General features: G+C 37.9%; 4 protein-coding genes across 4 annotated transcripts; 2 read left to right on the top strand and 2 right to left on the bottom strand.

Annotated features, from left to right (window-relative positions):
• Positions 1 to 3,567: 3,567 nt before the first annotated feature.
• Positions 3,568 to 10,094, top strand: LOC131436150 (endoplasmic reticulum metallopeptidase 1-like). The gene is made up of 8 exons (XM_058604680.1): positions 3,568 to 3,900; positions 3,962 to 4,013; positions 4,074 to 4,678; positions 4,746 to 5,534; positions 5,594 to 6,118; positions 8,584 to 8,795; positions 8,864 to 9,149; positions 9,213 to 10,094. Exons 1-8 carry the CDS (start codon positions 3,892 to 3,894, stop codon positions 9,378 to 9,380), a joined length of 2,646 nt encoding a protein of 881 aa, XP_058460663.1. The 5' UTR covers positions 3,568 to 3,891; the 3' UTR covers positions 9,381 to 10,094.
• Positions 10,095 to 11,802: 1,708 nt separating this feature from the next.
• LOC131433836 (ADP-ribosylation factor-like protein 16) lies at positions 11,803 to 12,567 on the bottom strand. Its single transcript, XM_058600470.1, has 2 exons — positions 12,164 to 12,567; positions 11,803 to 12,099 (listed from the first exon to the last, which is right to left on the bottom strand). The coding sequence occupies exons 1-2, from the start codon at positions 12,486 to 12,488 to the stop codon at positions 11,873 to 11,875; spliced, it is 552 nt and encodes a 183-aa protein (XP_058456453.1). The 5' UTR covers positions 12,489 to 12,567; the 3' UTR covers positions 11,803 to 11,872.
• Positions 12,568 to 14,371: 1,804 nt separating this feature from the next.
• On the bottom strand, positions 14,372 to 17,847 carry LOC131436144 (endoplasmic reticulum metallopeptidase 1-like). Its single transcript, XM_058604666.1, has 5 exons — positions 17,719 to 17,847; positions 15,769 to 17,541; positions 15,181 to 15,705; positions 14,910 to 15,121; positions 14,372 to 14,850 (listed from the first exon to the last, which is right to left on the bottom strand). The coding sequence occupies exons 2-5, from the start codon at positions 17,221 to 17,223 to the stop codon at positions 14,397 to 14,399; spliced, it is 2,646 nt and encodes an 881-aa protein (XP_058460649.1). The 5' UTR covers positions 17,224 to 17,541; positions 17,719 to 17,847; the 3' UTR covers positions 14,372 to 14,396.
• Positions 17,848 to 21,295: 3,448 nt separating this feature from the next.
• Positions 21,296 to 21,967, top strand: LOC131436135 (large ribosomal subunit protein bL27). Its single transcript, XM_058604654.1, has 3 exons — positions 21,296 to 21,441; positions 21,497 to 21,660; positions 21,719 to 21,967. The coding sequence occupies exons 1-3, from the start codon at positions 21,384 to 21,386 to the stop codon at positions 21,920 to 21,922; spliced, it is 426 nt and encodes a 141-aa protein (XP_058460637.1). The 5' UTR covers positions 21,296 to 21,383; the 3' UTR covers positions 21,923 to 21,967.
• The last annotated feature ends 50 nt before the right edge of the window (positions 21,968 to 22,017 follow it).

Below are 22,017 nucleotides of genomic sequence, written 5' to 3'. Positions count from 1 at the left end.
GCGCAGAACTTCCATTTTGTAGGTCATATTAGTTACTGACCATACGAACCGACTTCCGGTATACCTGGCCTCTTGAAATCGTTGACAAGCGCTTCAAAATAAATGCAAAACACGATACTGCTGAAAAAATTGAAAAAAATCGTCTAATTTTGACTCAAAGGTGTTTTGAATTATATTATTATAATTTGCTAGCTTGTGCCCGAACTAACTTCCCTATTTCTATTCAGTGAGCAGTTTTTTTCAAGAATTTATGACCAAAGATTGGTATCAAGTGGGCCATACATACTCTACCGTGACGAAGCGTATAAATACTCTTCCTGGTAGAAAAAATATGCTTCCCAAGATAGATATTTTTGTTCCGCACAAATATCGGCAGACATTTTCTAAATTTCGGTAGCATTTTCATATAAGCGCAAACTCGACTGTTCCCAATAATTAAAAATTGAAAAATGTCTCGCTATTGCCTTCGTAGCCTGCTCAAGCCAAATCAGTCCTTTTTATCCGCTCCTTCGGTCCGTTAGGTATAGGTTTTCTTCAACATTCAACTTCAAATTTCAACATTCTATAATTTTGGATCCGAAATTCGGACCCGGATGAAATTTCGTATCTATCATGAGATCTATTATTTGAATCAAAGTTTGTAAAAACCGGTCGAACTGGTCCCGGATAAATCGAAGTTAGCTTAGAAGTTTTCAATCACTGTTTCCAGCATTCCTGGAATCGGAAAGCCCGCGCTGGTATTGCCGACATGAGTTTTTTCGCCCATCAACTTACAAGATTTGGAAACTAGAACCTTTTGCTAATCAGTTTTGAAGAAACTGCTTCTATTCACAAGGTCATTTCTGAAAAAAACACCTGAAATTTAATTTTTTGCTCTAATCACCCTGTAACTCCGGAACTGGAAGTCGGAAAATAAAATTCAAGGTTTTTCTGTGGAATCTTAAACCCTTTTATTGAATATTTATGAAAAATGGTCCAGCCACAATCAAGGAAAGTTAGTGCACATGTTTTTTTTTCACACTATAAGGTATATAATCGCAGAATCAGAATAAAAATCAGACATTTTGAATGTTACCACATTACCTTTCATTTGAATTTAGGCTCCTTGATATCAGTCAAGCCTTCTCTGAAAAAAGTTTTCAAAAACCTGAACAATGTATTCTAGAAGCTGCTTTCTCACTTATATCAAAGCCTTTTCTCAATTTTTATTAAAATCTTTCTCATTATTTGTCTGTCCGTGAGTATTCGAAGCCGATTATCCATGTTTTCACTTATCAACGGTCGAATATCTTTCTATTCAACAAAGATCTATAGTGTTCGAAGAATTGCAGTCTTTGGTACAACGTTAATATGAACAATATGCCTAATCATGCAAGAAACTATCGTCGTACGCAATATAAAATAAATTAAATTTATCAAGTCGTTTGGCATTATTCCACAAAAGCTTTTGCCAATTTGATAATATAAATGAAAGTAAGGGATAGTGGGGTATGTTCGATAACTAGCGATCTTTCCAAATGTTGTTGATATATCAAGATTGCTCCTCCAGTAACCTCACTTCACATGTGCTTTGTAAGTTCGATCAACTTACGCGTGGGAGATATTTCTTCGTTTTTATTATTTATTTTTAACTTTTGCACTAATGTGTCAAATGTGTGTAAGCAGGCTGGTTTTTCCAAACTAACGGGTGTTTTTTAGAAGGTTTATTTTATCAAAAGGGATTACTCTACCGTCTGAAAGTTGTTTTGACAGTGTAGAGTAAAGTCTCTACTCAGTATTGTTTGGCAAATCATTATGAATAGGTTAACTCCAGAACAACGCTTCCAAATCGTGGAAATTTATTTTTCAAAAACAGTGTTCAATTAAAACTGGTTATAGTGCGAAATTCTCTTCAGTGATGAGACGCTTTTTTAGTTGAATGGATACGTCAGCAAGCAAAATTGCCGCATTTGGAGCAAAGCTAATCCACACGCCTTTCAAGAATTACTGATGTGTCCCGATAAATGTACTGTTTGGTGCGGTCTATGGGCTGGTGGAATCATCGGTCCTTATTTCTTCAAAAAATGAGAAAGGACGACGCGTTACCGTGAAAGAATCTCCAAGATATGGGTGTGCACGAAATGTGGTTTCAACAGGTTGGTGCCACTTGTCATAGTGCTGCCGAAACAATCGACTTTTTGAAAGAACATTTCAACGACAACATTTTTTCGAGAAATGGACCGATGAATTGGCCTCCGCGTTCGTGTGATTTGACGCCACTCGATTATTTTTTGTGGGGATACATGAAGTCAAGTTTATATGGGTAAGCCAACCAGTAACCAGTCGTTACTGAAATACACCCTCAAATGCTTGAAAAAGTGATTGAAAATTGGACTTCCAGAATGACCTTTGTTAAAAATAGTCGTGGCGGCCATATGTCCGAAATCATATTTAATCGTTCAATGTCAAAAAATTATCTATCAAATAAAACACATGTGGCCATTTTATAATTTGGCTTGTGTTTTATTAAAAATTTCAAATCAGCAAGCTCTTAAAAAAACATCTTTTATGTTCATTAAACTGTAAAATATGTTAAATTTAATTCAATCATAAAATTGAAACTAATTGTAATTGTGCATATAAATTTTTATACATAGTGTATAACGATATTTACTCATTCATTTGACTACAAATTTATAAAATACATTAAATCTAATTGTATTCACTGAATACAATTCGCTGGAAAAAGTGTCGAATCTGCCCTACTCTCTCCTAAGAAAAGTCTCATCAACTGGAGCACATGTTAGAAGAGTAGCAGTCGATACTCGAAAGCATAAGGATTATGTTTTCAAAGATGCGTCTACGAACAACTCCCAAAACCAATAGCAATTACATTACTATGGAAAGCAGTTCTGCATAAAATGTTCAAAGCGACTAATGTAACAATAAGAGATTCTCTATGTTTACTTTCTCTTTCGATTATTGCGAAATATTCCTGTATTGTCTCTCATTGTTACATTCGTCGTTTTGAACATTTTATACAGAGTTCTAGTCGAAATCACGCGTTTTTTTTGTTTTTTTTTAGAACGGCCAGTAACCCACCTGCCAACTTCCACTTTCGAAAGAAATTTCTAGCGAGCTAGAGTATTAAATTTACCACCAGACGAAAGAGGAAACTGTTCTCTGCCGTTTACTATTATGACTTACTCTCAGAGAGTGCCGAGTTATTCGAAATTACTCTTCAAAGTGAATGTTGATGGATGGCTTATTGGCCGCTCTAAAAAAAAAACGTGTGAAATAATCTCAAAACTCAAAAATTTTCTAGCACGTGCTCCAGTTCATTTCATTATACTGCCTCCATCACCACACCGCGCATATTGCAATTGTTACATCGTTTTATCTTTCGGTTTCGTACTTCACACGTACACTACCAAAGATTTATGAGCAGTACCGGTCCGGTGCCGATTCGACAGATAGCACAGCAACGGAAACATGTGTTTTTGTTTTGATTACTCATTCATATAACTAGCTTGTACGCATGAGAGAAGAACTGCGCGATGGTATGCGTGGCAATGTGATGATGAAGACCGGAAAAAACTGCGGTCGGGGTTGAGTTCTGCTTCTAATATTCTGCGGCGCATACGTCGCATAGAGAAGAGACGTTCTGACAGACAGTGAAATACAAAAAAAAAAACAATTTTTAATGGAAATGTCAAATAATAGTATTGCAACGATTTAAACAAATTAATAATTAGTCTTGAAAGTGCTGAGGTGCCTAATAAATTGTAAAATAATTAAGGTACTCGATTGGTCATAGTCCACGCAATCAATGTGATGTTCAAACCACTTGAACGAATAACAAAGAAATAAAAGGAAATTTGATGGTTTAATCATTAATGCCAATATCGTAAAATGTACCAGGTATTGTTTTTTCTGATTATATAAACTTCTTTTTATGGACACTTTTTTCTTTACCATTCAGTCCAACTCGAATCGCAAAAATCTGAAAGGAAAAGTACTCGATCCCGACATAGGTAAGTCAACCTGATTACGATGGAAGTCAGTTCAAAATAAACATTAAACTTCGTTTCTAGATTACTCAAAGGCGAAAAGTGTCCATAGCATTTCGTCCTGGTGGGGAATAGGAGGTATTTTCCTGATCCTTTTCATAGGTAATTTAACAAGCTACACCAACTCTCACCTACCCGATGCATTGCGAAATGCGCATCTGGCCAAGTATCCCAATGCCTTCATTGCGGAACGAGCCTACAAAGATCTCAGAATATTGAACGATTTCGGTCCAAAACCAACGGGAAGTTATGCCAACGAGGTACTCGCCGTGGACTTCCTAGCTCGGGAGATTTCCTACATCGATCAGTTGAAAAATAAAAATCAGAAACTGCTCGTAGATAAACAGCTAGCATCCGGTGGTTACGTGGGAATTTACATGAACAAATCGGCAACCAGTGTCTACCGGAATGTACAGAACGTTGTGGTCAAGCTGGTTGGAAAAAACGCCGATCAAGCTTTACTACTGAACTGTCACTTTGACTCGGTTGCCACAAGCCCTGGAGCGAGCGATGATTTGTCTGGTTGTGCTGTGATGCTCGAAGTGTTGCGGGTGATGTCCCGGCAACCGGATGTCAATCAATTTTCAATTATATTTTTGTTCAATGGAGCAGAAGAAACACCTTTGCAAGTGAGTTTTTTTAATTTTTGACTACCCAATTCTCGGATATTTTTCAAGTATTATAAATGTCATACAGGCATCCCACGGGTTCATCACATCTCACCGGTGGGCCAAGCAGGTGCATGCCTTTATCAATCTCGAATCGGCTGGTTCCGGTGGAAAGGAAATGCTTTTCCAAAGTGGTCCAAAAAATCCTTGGTTGGTTGAAATGTACGCAGCAGCAATCATGTACCCCTACGCTCAGGCAGCCGGCGAAGAAATCTTCCAGTCAGGCGTAATTCCCTCGGATACGGACTTCCGAGTGTTCCGTGATGTAGGAGGAATACCGGGAATGGATTTTGCCTACACTGCCAATGGCTATCGGTACCACACAAAGTACGATTCAATAGATTACATTCCGATGTCGGTGCTGCAGCGAACAGGAGATAACATTCTGTCGCTCACGAAAACGATCGCCAACTCGGACCAACTTGGTGTACGCCACCAGAAAACGGAGCATACGGTGTATTTCGATTTCCTGGGACTGTTTTTCATATTCTATTCGGCAGACGTTGGACTTATGATCAACTTGTCGGTGGTTTTATTATCGATCATCATTCCATTTCTGGCACTGGCCCGATCGACCAGTGGAACTCACGGAAGGGAAATCAGATCTGAGACTATTATTGGATTCGTGGCGACATTCCTAGGAGCCGCAGCTTCTGCTTTGATTTGCTTCTTCATCGGCTACCAGCTAGATTTGCTAGGACGCTCAATGTCCTGGTATTCATCTACCAACCTGGTACTGGGAATATACTGCTGTCCAGCGTTACTTTGTCTATGTTTAGTGCATATAGCATGCGCCAAAGTTTTGGCCAGTAAAACGGTGAGAAAATATTCTTTTTTCCTTGGATATTTATTCTAACAGATTGTTTGCGCTTTCAGACCCCACTCAGCCTAGCCCTGAAGGTTCAAGCTCGATTGAATGGTGTCAATTTGTTCTGGGGGATGGTGACTTTGGGAATCACTTTTACGGGATATCGAATTGCATACGTATTCATGATCTTGATACTCTTCTCGCTGTTATCGAATACCCTAATTTCAATGTTTGGACTACAGAACTCGGTTCACAAATGGCTCTTTGTTCATTTGATTTTTCAAATATTTGCCATGCTATGGTGCACACAATTCTATCACTTGATGCTGAACATGTTCATTCCAATAATGGGACGCATCGGTGCGTCCGTCAATCCAGATTTTATAATCGGAGCAATGGCGGCTGCCATTACTTTGTTCAGCTGTAGCTACATGACACCGTTACTGTTTCTACTGAAAAAGACTGACAAGCTACTCGGTGAGCTGGTCGCGATCACGTCGATCGCACTGATTCTGGCAACTTTCACGCACGTGGGCTTCCCTTACAGAGACGACAGCATGAAGGCACCGACCGTCCAGCGACATTACATTACGGTAAGTAATCAGTGGGACTGAAAAACTCGAAAAAATGTATACGTCAAGTTTAATCCTAATTATTATGGATCAGTGCGTTAGCAGTTCATATCGAATTGATAAAGCAACTTATCAGTTATTTATTCACTATTGAAAATTTAGAGAGTTTCCAGATCAAGCTATTCTAGGGCCAAATTAACAAATTGACAGGTCTTACAGGTGATAAGTTTTTAATGTTTCAAAATTGTTCCAATTTGTAGGTCATGTTGGTTAATGGCCATACTAACTGTTTTTAGTTTTATTTCAAACCGTTATTTCAATCGAAGGTGCTTAACTTTTCGGAAATCCTTTTAAATTTGGCTTAAAACTGTTTTAGTTTTTAGTTCATATTACACAGTGAACCAGTGTTTATACACTTTTAAAGTGACAGAAGATATTTTTTATCTGGTCGAACATAACACAAAACCGTATTAAAAATGCTTATCCACCCTTAGGCTATTCGCAACGTTGTGATGGATATCTGTTCTAAACTTCTATTTCGGCGCCATATTTTTGGCGCGCAACGCTTTGTTTTCTGTGGAGATTTCATATACATACTTGATCGATGTGATTCGTCATTTCGAACCACGTGCTTTAAGGGCTGAGGCCAGTAGGTCGCGTAAAACCACGTGGCTCGCTGTGCGTATTACATTTCTCTCCATGCTCTCTCGCATATGTGCAAAATGACTCTCGATGGGCCGGGTGGCCGAGAAAGTTTTGATATTTTCGGTTACAAGTTAAGTTAAGTTACATCACATAAAATCCAATAAAGCTAATGAAATACTAATGTCAAAGACGATTTCTGTAATGGAATGAGACTTCTTGGTGTTTGTGAAAAACATCAAAATTTGACAGATCAGGAGGAAACTAAAATCGTTGCGGGACTTCAGTTTCATTGCCCTGAGTGCAGATGCAGAGTCTCATACCCATAAGTGCAAATACTGTTCAAAATACATTGGCTCAAATGATAATACGAGTACTGGTACATTGACTATTTATTTTCGCTTCACTGCAACAGAAGTATTGCACTCTTTGCACATTGATTCTCTGGTCTCTTATCGCGAATCGTTGATTGTAGGGTGAGTTTTCGGCAAAATTACTTGACTAATTGATGCGAATGCCTTTCACACTTCAAAAAAACCTTGTGATTTTACATTTTATATGGTGAACATTTCAGTGTTGCATTTCACGTAAATTCACGTTCAAGGACATATACATGAAATTCATTGAAATAAAAGAAAAATACTGACAGCGACGACTTGATCCGAGAATCATTGGATCGCAAAGTACGTCCATTAATCGACTGAGCCATGGAAGCACGCCTCAGCTTAGCTGGTAAGTGGTTCATATAAATTCATGCAGTCGCACTCGCTAGCCAAATAGAAATAACTTTCGAAACCACTAAAATTCAGGCTCATCCATCATTAAGTCATTACAAATGGAATTTTCCGTCATTTGACAAATTATTTGAATTTCATCATATGTGGGATTAGATCAACTGTAAAATTCAAAATTTGTGTGTGTGTGTGTATTTAAATGAAGTCATTATTCATGAACAAGTTGAAGAACAGTATATTGTATGCACAGCACTGCCATTTGAATTTCTTAATTTATCATTTTGTTGCTAAATTTCTCATGATTGATGATTCTTGATCTGACACGCTCTGTAACATCAATTCAGTACGACTTTTTTTATGGTATTAGACTAGCAGTGAGACTGAAAAGAAGTAAAAAGAAGAATTTTCCTCCTGATGGTCTAAAACGATTTGACTTTCGGTTTAAAATGTCCTATTGCGTCTGCAAATGCAATGACGACAAAGTCACGAGGGCAGCCATTAAAAATTTGCGAAACCAATTCGAATAAGAGTAAACTTTCTTCTAATCCTGTAAACTTAGGAACGGCTTCGTATTCAATAAACGAGAAGATAAACAAAGTTGCTTATACGACCATTTGAAACCATTTGTTCGACGAGTCAGCTTGTCTATAAAAATTCGATTTTTTTGCATTCTCATTTGGAATTTTTCCCAGATAATCTCGGTCAATTCGGATTCCACCAAGAAGTATCAAAGATTGAAAAACGGTTTAGAGGAAGGAACAAAGTTAGGATGATAACTAACTGCTGCTGGTCACTTAAACGTGGAACCGATTACAGAGAAATCAGTGTTCAACGCTGTTGAACAGTTTTCAGCAAACGGAAAAGTTTACCTCTCTGTGAGTCCCGCGGCACGTTTTTTATTCTCTTTGGATTTAACTGAGCGTGCTATTTGTTCGTGTATTAATATGATGGATCCGGCAAATTAATAGATCGGTCCCAACGATACACAAATTTGGATTATTGAATATTTTGTTATTATGATTCGCTATAAAAAACGAATGGAAACACTGGCTGTGCAAATCCCGACTATTCCCTTCCGTTGATCTAATTATAGATTCTTTCTATACATAGCATACACTCCGAACATTCTACGACTACAACGGCGGCGTACGTTATACCGATTCAGGCTTTCTGTTGCAGGAGCTGGATCGCAATGCTAAAAAAACCATTGAAGGTATTGCGATGCCGGACACAATCACTCCCATGCGCGAGATTCCCGCATGCGAAAAGGAGCTGTTTTGTGCGATTCCTTTCTACTCCATTTGGCATCAGGTTTTGTTCGAGTTAGTAACCAAAATTCCAGCATCGTATGATATTACCAGGATATTTCAAATCTTATTTCATTTTCCAGAAATTTCTGGTTTGCGGGACCGTCGCCATTGATACACTCCGAGGTGAAATGTCATCTAAGAAATAAGGACAAACTGACGGATCATGTGACGAGGTTGCAGCTCACTCTAAAAGGTGATCATCAATGTGCCCTAGTCATCGGTCCAAAGCCGGGTGTCTCACTCACAAAGTGGGACATTGTCAGTGAGATTCCAGATCCGATCGAGTTCAACGGACAGAGAGGGTACTTCGTACTTATTAGCAGTGGTCTCAATCCCGGACCAATGAACATCACACTTCAGCTTCGAGTAAGTATACTTATATACTTATAAGCAACAGTCAAGCTTAATCGCATTTGGTAAATATTTCAGCACGAAATGCCCAACTATGATGGACCGCTTGTTGACATGACCGTTACAACAACATTCTGGGAACACCAGAAACATCATACGCCGGTTTTTAATAAATTACTAGCACGGGTTCCGACATGGGCGCATGTCGTTCCTTCGGTTGCTGCGGTCAATAGCTACACATTCTAAAGCACTTTTGCATGCTCAACTAGGTGATAATATTAGTAATAGTCTTACAAATTGTAAGGTAATGGATTATGGTAAGATTTAAACTTTTAATCACGAGTCCGTTTCGTGATAGGGACTAACAATTTTCAATGTTCAATAATATTTTATAATATTATTGCTGGCACACCATTTCATTTCGCAATTATAGTTCCTAAATGTAACTGCTATTTGGCATTCACTTGATATTATCTCTTTATAAGACACAAAAGAAAACAATATTAGCAATAACGACGTAGTCGACTAGAAGTTTTTGTTTTTTTTTTTTTGTTTATTCAGTAGAATTTCAACAGAAGCTTTTACGCAATTTTACCTAAAGCTCTTATCATTTGCTTATAGGATATCAGTTGAATGAACAAAGTAGATCTTTCATATCGAATAAACTATCATAAGTCTAAATGAATAAAGCAATACCCTTTAGTTTAACACTATGCAATTTTATATGACCTACTGTTCATTGTTCCAACTAATTGCTACAATTTATACTTAACAGAAACTAGTTAGTAAGTCGTTGCAAGCACATACTTACAACGGTACAGTTGTAATCTGTACTATGCCTAGCCTTCTACTACAACAATATCTAGAACTCGCAACGAGTAATTAATACGCTACCCTTCCTTCTTGCCTTTAATAAAACTTTCAAACACGATAACTTTGAATCATCGTAGTGTTTTCAAATATATAGCTATAAAAGTTGTTTCATTTTTTCCGAACATTGCACACACTTCATTTCCAATGCGGAGGTGGGGGGGGTGGGGTTCACTTTTCAAAAACATAAAATAATTTAAGGATTAGCCGTTTCTCAACAGAGCAATTCCAGAAAATGTGTAGCCGATCATCAGACTTCACTTACTCCGATTCGGATGAATCTTTGCAGACGTCTTCAATGTGACAAACCATTTATTTGACATAGATAGAGAGACGAATGAATGATTGTTATATAGACTATTATCATATCACTGTACTCGGAAATAGTGCATTGTACACACTAATATTTGATTCCATTGCTCGGTAATTTTTCGACGAAAACTTTCAGTAATCAATAGAAATAACCAATAATTCGGTACATTATGCAAATTTTTCCCGGGCGATCAGTACTACGCAAGTTTTCATTACAGAACTCTGTAAATAGATGTACAATTTATACGGTAAACCTGAATAGTCTCCGAGTACGGTAAAAATCATACTGTCCGTTTGGTGAAACTATCTTTCAATAATCGAACTTCTGTAAATACTGATTTTCGTAAAAACTAACTGTCAAACAGCTATTAAAATTTTCAGTAAGTATATTTTTATCAACCAAACGAAAAATAATCTTGAACAAGCTGCATAAGTGCATGCGTTTTTGAAAAAACATTTTTACTCAAAGTGTGTACAAAAATGGTGTTAAGCACTCTAATGTAGAAAAATATACAGGGGAGAATGGGGAATTTCGAACCACTTTGAATTAGACAGATAACTCACCCGAAACTCATAATTTTTTCAAAATCGGAGAAATAGAGGTTAAAGTAGAAGCAAAAACCACGTTTCGGAAGTTGCGCATTTTGTGTCAAAATTATAAGGATTATAAAAAACACTCGATTTTGTCAGTTTGAAAAAAATTCCCCATGATGATAAAATCGAGTGTTTTTTTATAATCCGATCCCAGAGGATCGAGTGTCATATACCATTCGACTCAGTTCGTCGAGTACACAAAATGTCTATGTGTGTGTGTGTATGTGCGTATGTGTTTATGTAACGTTTTTCTGCACTAACTTTTCTCGGAGATGGCTAAACCGATTTTCACAAACTTAGATTCAAGGCTAGAATTCTCCCAGACCGGGGCTCGAACATACGACAACTGGCTTGTAAGACAAGCGCCATATATAATAAACTGCCATTCTGTTATTTGTTTTTTTAAGTGCTCAATCAATTTTCTACAACTTTTTCGACGCCCTTTTTGTACAATTAACAGTTTCCGAGCTACAACGATTAGAAGAAGAAAAAAATTCCGACCCCTGTTTATCTGAAATGTATATTTTTAAGTACTTCAATAGGAAATAATTCCAAGCCGTAAGTGCAATGTTTTCAAATTACTGTTTAAAATCGGTTGAGCTGTAGATGTTCAAAACCTGACCACGGTTTGTACGGTTTTTTTCGTATTTTGAATTAGACGTAGTCTTTCATCCATGCAAAAATATAACAGATCGAAAGCCTCTCTGTAATATTTGAATCCATTCAATGCAAGCAATGCATTTTGGTGAGGCTGGCTGGTGGACCTATGGCGAACTCGGTATACAAAATACTTTACTAGCAGTTCGAGTCTCCTAGCTAAGCACGAAACGTAAAGAAAATTTTGAAACAAAAATGAAGTGAAAAAAATATTTAAAAAAACATAGAAGTAACATTGTTTTAGTTATTTTTAAACGCTTTATTTTAACTGGTATTTTTTTCAAGTTCAAGCTATAGTGGATCGATTACGCACCCAGCCAATTGTAAATGGAATCAATCCCATCCTTGTTGATTGCACTAAACTCCACAATCGTTATTTCCTGCTGAATTTGTTTTTTAAACTTCTCCATCTGCAGCATCAGAAGAGCCTCGTTCCGCATCTGACGATAGGCTAGATCCATCTTAGAAAGTACCAACAAAAATTTTGCCTTCTGTAATCTTGGTTCAGCTAACATAGAGTAGAGCAGAACACCTGGAAGAATACAAAGCATCCCGTGATTGAACGACTACTCACGAAACGTTCTTCTTTAACAAACCAGCTGCGGAAATTTGGCACAGATTGGACGTATCCACCACATAAATAATCTTATCGACCGGTTTGTTCAGATAATCTCTCCAAATTGGCGCCAGACAGCCTCCAACTTCACGGATTTGTGCTACATCTCGCTTCCGGGGCGGTGGCAATGGTTTCACATTTATGTCCTTCTCGTCGATCACGATCGGTGGAATTTTAATGGTGAACAAATTGGTACCGACACTAGGGACCGAGTGCGAGGTGAATGTCACGGAGTCCGGATTCTGTAGACAAGTTAGCAAAAGTGTTTTTCCCGCGCTTATCGGACCCAAACAAAGGTAGGACATTTTACGGTTGATCGAAGCGAAAACTAGTCGTTTTGTTGGATCGATATCGCTACGGTTTCGAAACTGTACACCGGTCGAAATTCACGTTGGCGCATGTTTCCATCAAAGGGGGTGTCGATGGTAACATTGGTTCATCATTTTATTTAGAACGAATACATTGAAGTCAAGATACAAAATTCTGTTTGTAAGTGATTTCCTATCCCTATACAATATGTATATGATTTATTGCTAGCGGTTCATATTGAACTGCTATGAACTCGATCGTCCCAAGACCAAAGGGCCTAATGGCGAATGACAGCTTCTCTGGACTAGGGTTCAGGAACTTAAACTTAACTAAAAGCGAAATATGGAACAGGATCCGAATCCAGTCGCAAAATTCTGGTTCAGAACACCGATAGAGAATTCAGTTCATGAGTTTAACTCAAGATTTAATTTCATATATTTAATAAGGCGCACTGCCTTAGCTCTAAGATGCCGAGTGCATTTCTTAACAAAACTTAAGACTAGGATAATTTATTGTTTTATAATGATGTTGTATTTGGTTCACATTGTCGTATGCTGATCACCGCAAATCTGGGGAGACAGTCTTCAGTTGGTGGTCGGAAACGGCTGGTGGACTGGATCTTACATGGGGATTGTCCGGATGGCGTAGGTACTTCGATGGTGGTCGTATCATTTTGTGGCCCGCATGTTGCTGGTCGACTGGAGTGGCCTTCCGTGGGCGATGATGGTGATGTTACGGAAGAGAATGAAAGAAACATAGTGAAGTAAATGTTGTGGAAAACCGGAGTAGAAAATGGGGTATTGAACGAAAGTTCTAGAAATATGAAACTGAATTTTGAACTTGAATTTCAAACCCGAATAAAGGAACTGAATTTAGTTCCAAAATCTAGTTCCAGAATTCAACTTCCGAATTTAGTTTCAGAATGCAGGTTCTGAATTCTGAAACTGAATTTTGAAATTAAATTCTGGAACTGAACTTTGGAATTGAATTCTAAAACTAAGTTCAGAAATTAAATTATGAAACTGAGTTCAGGAATAAAATTCTGATTCAGAAGTCATGGTTCCAAAATTCAATTTCGGAGTTCAGATCTAACATTTAGTTCCAGAATCCAGATCTAAAATTCCTATCCTAAATTTTGTTCCCTAACTGCTGAGGTTGAAATTCTAAATCGGAAGTCTGGATGATTTTTTTAATATATTGAGTCGTCGATGGTTTTTTACGCGGTTATCTTCTTAAACGATTTTACCACACGAGACATAGTAGAATTGTCGATTTTGCATCTGCAAGACGGCGTTGGGTTTTCCACAACCGAACACAATTTTTTTTGTTCAAGCACTTCTTGCTTGGAAGGCATCTCGATAACCACTTGACAGATTGTAACCAAATTTTGCAAATGTAAAGGTTTTCGAAGAATTTCATTAATTTTCACTCATAAAAAGTTATCACAGAAAATGTTGCATTTTCTTCGAGTACATACTGCTCTCATTCAAGAAATACATTTTCAGGCTCATTCACGTGCTAGTGTTACGTGGCCGATTGAGCAATTTTTTTAGCTAAAATATATTTTTTGTTGGATCTCGTTTTATTGGGGAAAAGAAGCTTGCATTTCGTTCCATTCCAGGTTTGAAAAACACTTTGTTTGTGGTTCGTCTTTTCATCCATTGTTTCATCGTCGGCGTTTGTTGTTGTCAAAAGTATTATTGTGACTGATTTCCGTTTTATTTCCATTTTTGTTGTTCGAAGTTTTGAGGGTATTGCTAGTATCTGTAGACGCGCCTTTTTATACATTGATTGATTGTATGTGAGCTAAGTGTGAAACTTTGTTTTGGTCTAAGTTGATTTGGTATGTGAGATTATTAATGTGAGAAAAGTCAATTGATAAATTTGTTAATTTTTTTAATGTACTAAAACACGTAAACATTCATCACTGCAACGGATGGTACGACATGGGCCCACGTAGGAAATTTACTTATCAGTTCAGTAAATTCACTCGTATGATTTCGGTGGAACTCCCAAAACGTTGTTACGACTGCTATGTCTGCTAGAAATCCTTTGTGATCTTTATCTTCGTGTTCGAAATCCAACGTCACATTCCAAGGCTCCCCCGGTAGCCCATGAGTGATCAGTACAAAATGCCCATACTGATTGTTGAAACGAGTGGACGGAGTTACTTCGTTCAGTAGACTCCAGTTAGCAAGTTTCACTCCAGGCTTTGGCCCAATAATTAATGACGATTGAATGCTACCTTCCAAAGTGAAACTTAGCCGTTGAACGTGATCACTGATTTGGTCCTTCCTTTGATGAACGAGTTTAACCACCTTATCCGCAACCGGTTCTGGTCCAGGCATCCAATAGTTACTATATAAAAACAATTATGCCAACTTTGCTATAAGGTTGAGAATTCAAACATCACTTACTCAAATCGAATCTGATGCCACATTGAATAGAACGGAACGGCACAAAATATTTCAGTCTCACACGTGTTCATATCTTGCATTGCTACCATCGATTCCGGAGCAACAACACTTCGAATCACGCGATATGAGTTACGATCCATTTCACGAAATAAAAATCCAGAATCTTTTCTTCTCAGCAGTCCATCTTTGTCGTGGTACACCCGCAGAACATGCTGAAACAGAATGTCTTCTCAAATACGGTTGTAGAAAAAAAAAAACATGTTCAACCCACCGTTACAAAGTGCCGTTGAGGAGTAGGTGCCTTCGAACTATCATCACGATACGGAAAACCAACTTGTGTGAAGCAAGCTAACAAAACGGCAATCAAAATGAGAATCGTTAACCGTGCGGTTACATACGAGGTTTCCTTCAGTAGGGCAACCAACGGAAGCAGATAACTACTGATCAAAAGAGTAGAAACAGCTGCTATCGAACCTACAAAATATTCTGGGTTTCTAGCGGCACCCCCGCGACCGGCAATGGGTACGAACATTTTTATTAACAAATGGTAGAATTGTGTTGCCCACAGCATTGTAATGAACTGAAAGCCAAGATGTACAAGAAGCCATTTTCGAACAGTATTTTGATAGCCAAGCGCAACCGTAACGAGTGACGACATGAGCGATAACAGAAGTAACACCATGAATATGTAGGCACTGCGTATCCCGAAAAAGGTCAACAAAACTACTAGCAACGCCCAGAACAGACTGACTCCGATTAGTCTGGATTGAACGAATTGCGACAGATTCAGCACCGCCTATTGAAAAGGGGAAACGAATTAGTAACGGAGTATTAAGTATGGATTGCTATGCTAGTTTACCTTCTTTTCGTTTAAAAATCTGTTTACTGTCGTCTGCACAAAACAATGTGACAACAACGCCGGGCCACAGTACAAACCTAAGATTAAATACGGGGTAGAATACCAAGTCATGGCTCGCCCGATGGTGTCAAGTAGCCAACCCACGACAAGACAACCAAAAATGCTTAAAACCACTCCCAGCACGATAGCTAGAAAACCATAAACGATCTCCTTGGCGATGGCTGCTTCTCCAACGTTTCTTACAGTGCGACTGAGTCCAAAATATGGCACCAAAATTGCCAGAATCGAAACCAATGTGTTAATGGTTATGGCTGTATCTGTTGAGTAACTGACAAAGAGCAGACCCATGAAATCGAAGAATACAGAATATCCTCTACTGGACGACTGTTCATTGCTACTGTTAACCAGCTCATCACTATTGACGATTTCACGTGCCAACGCTAGAATATTATCACCCGTTCGCTGCAGAACAGACATCGATAAATAGTCAATACTGTCATACTTTGTATGATACCGATAGCCTTCGACTATGTGAGCAAAGTCCATTCCTGGCACGCGACCGAAATCTCGAAAAATTCGAAAATCAGTATCCGATCGAATTAAACCGGACTGAAATATTTCCTCTGCTGTTGCTTGGGCAAACGGATGTCGGATGGCACGGGCGTACACTTCAATCAACCATGGATGTTGCGGACCACTCTGGAACAGTATCTCCTTCCCGCCCGATCCAGCGGATTCCAAGTTGATGAAAGCTTTTACCTGTTTTGCCCAAGGATGTTGCGTGATAAATCCGTGGGCAGCTTGCAACGGTGTTTCTTCAGCCCCATTGAAAAGGAATATAATCGAGTGACGGTTCCGTTTGTGATGCCTAGACATAACTCTCAGGATCTCCAACATTACGCAACAACTAGCCCCATCGTCACTAGCACCGGGACTGCTGGCAACTGTATCAAAATGGCAGTTTATCATCAAAGCTTGACTGGTGCCATTATGCTTCTCTCCAACTAGCATCACAACCAGATTCTGTACGTTCCTATATAGGCTGGTTCCCGAAGATCTCACTGCATACCCACCGCTCACAATCTGATGCTTCATCAGCAATTCTTGACTAGTATGGCTGCTGGCTTTGATCAGCTCGATCTCACGTTTCAAATAGTCAGCAGTTATTTTTTCATTTGCCACGCTCCCTGTTGGTTTTGGACCAAACCCGTTCAACGCTTTAAGATTTTCCCACGCTCGTTCAGCGATAAACGCCCCAGGATTATTTTCCAAATCATCACGCGTTAAAGCATCCGGTAAATTGGTACACAAATAACTGGAAATTGCTCCACAGACTAGCATTAAAGCTATTCCTACGATTCCTAGCTGGGAAGCTATCTTGTGCAAACTGGCATCATATCCTTGTCGCTGTTCCATTCGTGTTGAAGTTTTCTTGATCTTTGATTGATCCAACATTTTCACCACTAAGTAGGACTGATTGCGATTAAAAGCAGTCAATGACAATTATTATTATATCGTTAATTTAGATCCGGTTTTCAACTAGTTACAGGCATTCACTGGAATACTTTGGAGATTCTTCAAATTTAATAATGTAGGTAGTTCCTACACATTTCGTTTCGACGAAGATTGCATGTTGTTTTGATCTTTTCACCGGCACTCATAGATAACGGAACAGATGTTTTTTACATGGGTACCAATACATGTTTATTATAATTTATGCTCGTTTTCGACAGACAGTCATTTGAATTTAAGCCTAAACGAATTCCAATGCCACTACAAAGAAAACAAAAATGTTATTCCGGATAGAACCGATTGACCTAAATCTACGTTCGTAAGAATGATTGAACAAGGTAGCAGTGTAGCATAATTGAAACTATTGAAAATCACTTATGTTAAGGCAGCTGGCGGTCAAAAGCCAAACTGTTCATTTCTTTTTAATGGTACCCGTACCTACACTGTGAAAAAAACATTTAAGAGTTTCATAAGTTTAGCAAGTATGAACCAAGTAAAAATCAATTTCATTAAGACCGTGGATCTTCTCGCGAATTGTCTTAACTTTTTGTTAAAATTTGAAACATGGTTATTTTTGACAGTTCAATGTTTATTCATGAAAAAAAATTGGTTAAGTTTGTGCGCCTGTATCACAGACTAACAGACAGGACACTCTTCTTCTTCTTCTTCCTTTCTGGTTGGCGTCACCTTGAGATGACGCCGAATTGATGGCACAGCAACTAAGGCTATATTGCCAGTTAATTTTCGTTTATAGTCCAGTGGACTTTCTTTTCACTTGACTACAAGCGAAAATCTCGCTGTGTGGCTGCGTCGAATCGTCAAAGTACGGCTGAAAATCCTTTCTTTCTTGCGAAATACTCGAATTTTCCCCGGACTAACACGATGCAACGTGCTCACCCGTTGAGAGTTTCACCGGAAGTCGACAGGACACTCAAATTAGATTCTTCAATCATTTTAACGGTCATTTCGAATATTCCTTTATTTGGGACAGTACTCACATGTGTCATGATGGCGCCACGTTACCCTATCAAAAACATCCTGTCTGTTATCTATACTGTGTTTATTTTTTTCATTTACTAACAGAGTTGCCATTCATGCAGAATTACCTGTAATGTATTGATTTGTATACGTCCATGCGAATTTCATGCAGGATACAGATTTAATACATATTGCCAAAACTATATACAGAATTATGCCTACTTCTCATCCTCCAACGCAATACAAAATCGAACCCGTTTTGTTACAATATTCACTTGCTTCTGGTCTGCCGCCACTTAATTTCGGGTGAAAACTACCAACACAATAAAAAATAGTATAGATGAACAACGTTGAGTCAAATAAATGGTTACCTTCCAACATCGTGAAAAAGTTAAATATATTATCAACGTAATCCAATGATTTATTGTGACGATTCATTTTCAAAAATTTTGATGAAATCAGGCATCCCTGCAAGCAGCTGATCGGTGTTGACAAACGAGGGGAAACCAACTAGTAAAAAAACTTTTACGTAACACAAGGGGTGTACCGATAGTAAATAGTTCGCGCAGTACAATATAGGTGGAACTAGTGCATCTCGAAAAATTATTTTCATAAGAATTTACTCATACTGTCATGTCTGTTAGTCTGTGCCTGTATGGTCCTTCAAGTGGAATTTCATAATGTACGTGACGAATAAAACTTTTTGAAAATGATCAACATAACATTTTCTCTCATGCTAAAATCAGAACTGAAAATTTTCATTGTTTGAAACAGAATCTTGGCTACTGCAAAAATAACAGAGGAAGGTAATGATTTTCTCATACGAAAAATAATTTTTCGGAAGAACAAATCCGTATTTCGATCGAATCGGATTGTTCCGATCGAATGCGAAATTTTGCATTCTGCATCTCGATCGAGTTCGAGTTTTCCATACAAAATTATCACTCGATCGGATTGCTGATGCAAATTTTCACATTCGTTTGAAATACTCCGATTCAATCGAGATTCAGAATTGAGGTGGTTGTAAAAAATTTATTAAAAATTAAAAGATGTTGTAAATAATTTATAAATAATTTTACAAGTGGAAATTTGTTTTCCCTTGTGTTTTGACAGATAAACTTGCAATCATCCTCCTCGCACACGTATGCCTCTAAATGTACTTACCATATTACCATATTACTATGAATATAGTAAGACTGAATATAGTAAGACTGAAAATATTTACCAACGGTTTCTAACCGAACATTATTGAAATTCTATAATTACCATGAGCACTGGACTTGAGTAGCCGTCATGTACTGGACTTGAGTAGCCGTCATATTGTGAAAAGTTAAGTATTGTCGTGTTGTGTGCAAATGAATGTAGCTCGTGAGTTTTCCAAAAAAGATATGTGACCATTTCAAATGAGAAACAATAAATCTGGATGATTTGGTATCAGACCCGCAATTCATCTTTGGTACGTAAGTAAGAAACAAATATATTAAAACAGTTTTCTGAATCTAATTTGTAAGTTGTTGCATATCTGCAAGAAAATGATAACTGTATGAGCTTATAATTGACAGGATGGCAGGGAAGCTGACCCGAATGTTACAATGGTGACATTACAGTGTGTACTGCTATATTTGTATACGAAATGATAAAGTGTGCGAGCCCGTATATAGGGTCAGAAAATTTTTCTAACCCGAATAGAAGAGTGACCTTAAGGCTAAAACCTCTATAATCGAAGCAAAAAAAATTCCTAAACACTAGAGAAAAAGCTGCAAGATGAAAGGCAAAACGTTTCCCGAGATAATGTTTCTAGTTTTCAACATATTCCCACTAAAAATTTCCACATAGGATCACACATTCAGACTTGGATTAGACCATTGTCACAAAACTGAATTGCCGATAGAGACACCTGCGTATGAAAAAAGCAACTAAGAAAAGGATAATTCTGTTGAATTTCTTATATCAGTAGCAGTGATTTTAATCATTTTCTCCGTTTTTTTTTCAGTAATAAGTAGCCCTTACACGTGACAATATTATTGTCAATCCAAAGTATTGTCAATACCGTCAATCCAATTGACTTGGTAACTTGAGTCCGCATTTTTCGAACAAATCAAGCGTTTGAAGCTTCAAATATTGCAACTGAACATTGAAACATTGAGAGGAGAGTTCATTGCACATATTTGATAGTTTCTTCTCTGGAGAGAAAGTATTGTCGGATTGATGAGCAGTTTTGATTTTTTGACAATATTTTCGTCAATCCAATGAAGTTTCCATTACACGATCAAAAGTATTGTCAATACTCCTTGTATTGACAATAATATTGTCTCGTGTAAGGGCTGCTATACAAATGGATATCAAAATGAGAAGGGTAAGAAAACTCATCAGAAAGTGATCAGTGCTACTTTTTCTAGTGTGAACTACGATTAAACAATGAACATTCCAAGAATTTGGGTTGGGTTCATTTATTTTAAATACTTTATTACCTATTTCCGAGAATTTGAAAAATTATATTGATTCAAATACAATGCTTCATTTTAAATAAACTTAATTTTTCGCAGGAATAATCGATATCACCACCCTATAGCAAAAACGATCTCTGTAATGATTTTTTCGAATGAATTTTTCCGTTTCGGTCAGAAATGGGTAAATTAAAAACATTAAAATTTTCGAACTAATGTTAACCGCTCTGACTGAAAGAATCAACTCTACATGAGCAACGCCTCTGCATTTCACGCGTTTTTTTTTTTTGAGAACGACCAATAAGCCGATAGAGTATTAAATTTAACACCAGACGAAAGAGAAAACTTTTCTCTGCCGTTTACTATTATGACTTACTCTCAGCGAGTGCCGAGTCATTCGAAATTACTCTTCAAAGTGAATGTTGATGAAGCCATCCATCATTGACCGTTCTAAAAAACGTGATTTCATTTCAAAGTCAATATGCCACTAGCTTTTTTTTCATCGTGTCAGAAATAAGATTAATGACAGGGCTATATAGTCATGGTAACAACACCCTTAACCACCACTGACATTTTGAGAAATATGAGAATGACATAGAGCAAAGGAAAAAAAACAAACTCACTGAGACACATGAAAGTAATTGTGGGCTGCTTATTTCTAGACATCCTGAATAGAAAATGAGTATAATTCGTAAATTAAGCATCGAATTCACCCAACTAAGATCGCCATTTACAAGTAAGATGATAAAAATGTCTAGTAATATTGAATAGCTGACACTAGCCTGTTTCAGTTTTGGTTCGCAATGCTTCGAAGAAAACGGGCGGCAGTACAAAAAATCCTCCCGATCACGGTCGTCCTAAACATCGTGGTTGGAAAGTCCAAGACGGTCACTATGTGTCCGCAGGTACCATACTAGTTACCCAGCGTACTCCTCGCTTCCATCCGGGATTGAATGTAATTTCACTTGGTTCTCGCTCTTGGATAAGTTAAATAGTTTTCTATGCTTTTTTAGGTGGGATTCGGCAAAAACGGAACAATTTTTGCTCTCGAACATGGACGAGTTTATGTAACGTGCGAGAAGCTGGAACCGAACTGGGACCACACGTGGATACAGAGGATCTACGCGGGTAGAGAGAACCAAACAATTTACAAGAAGTTCTTTAATGTAGTACCGATTGAACAGCACCAAAGATTTAAGTTGATTGAAGAGTCTTGAATAAAAAGCGGTATCGATGTTTAGTTTGCTAGGGTAGAATGTTTACGAAGTTGTTCGAAATGATGTGCTTTCTCTGAAACATTCCTGTCCAGTCT

This window comes from Malaya genurostris, chromosome 1 (genome assembly GCF_030247185.1).
Source record: "Malaya genurostris strain Urasoe2022 chromosome 1, Malgen_1.1, whole genome shotgun sequence".
NCBI lineage: Eukaryota > Metazoa > Arthropoda > Insecta > Diptera > Culicidae > Malaya > Malaya genurostris.
This window is presented reverse-complemented; position numbering and strand designations above follow the sequence as displayed.

Excerpts from the sequence above, each read along its gene's own strand:
- LOC131436150 (XM_058604680.1), top strand. Across the intron at positions 4,014-4,073 it reads AGTACTCGATCCCGACATAG|ATTACTCAAAGGCGAAAAGT; the intron begins GTAAGTCAACCT and ends CTTCGTTTCTAG. Across the intron at positions 4,679-4,745 it reads CAGAAGAAACACCTTTGCAA|GCATCCCACGGGTTCATCAC; the intron begins GTGAGTTTTTTT and ends AATGTCATACAG.
- LOC131433836 (XM_058600470.1), bottom strand. The coding sequence starts at position 12,488 with ATGTCCTACCTTTGTTTGGGTCCGATAAGCGCGGGAAAAACACTTTTG. Across the intron at positions 12,100-12,163 it reads GTGCCAAATTTCCGCAGCTG|GTGTTCTGCTCTACTCTATG; the intron begins GTTTGTTAAAGA and ends GTATTCTTCCAG.
- LOC131436144 (XM_058604666.1), bottom strand. The coding sequence starts at position 17,223 with ATGTTGGATCAATCAAAGATCAAGAAAACTTCAACACGAATGGAACAG. Across the intron at positions 15,122-15,180 it reads CTCAACGGCACTTTGTAACG|CATGTTCTGCGGGTGTACCA; the intron begins GTGGGTTGAACA and ends ATTCTGTTTCAG. Across the intron at positions 14,851-14,909 it reads TGGCATCAGATTCGATTTGA|TAACTATTGGATGCCTGGAC; the intron begins GTAAGTGATGTT and ends GTTTTTATATAG.
- LOC131436135 (XM_058604654.1), top strand. The coding sequence starts at position 21,384 with ATGAGTATAATTCGTAAATTAAGCATCGAATTCACCCAACTAAGATCG. Across the intron at positions 21,442-21,496 it reads ACTAAGATCGCCATTTACAA|TTTTGGTTCGCAATGCTTCG; the intron begins GTAAGATGATAA and ends AGCCTGTTTCAG. Across the intron at positions 21,661-21,718 it reads GCTTCCATCCGGGATTGAAT|GTGGGATTCGGCAAAAACGG; the intron begins GTAATTTCACTT and ends ATGCTTTTTTAG.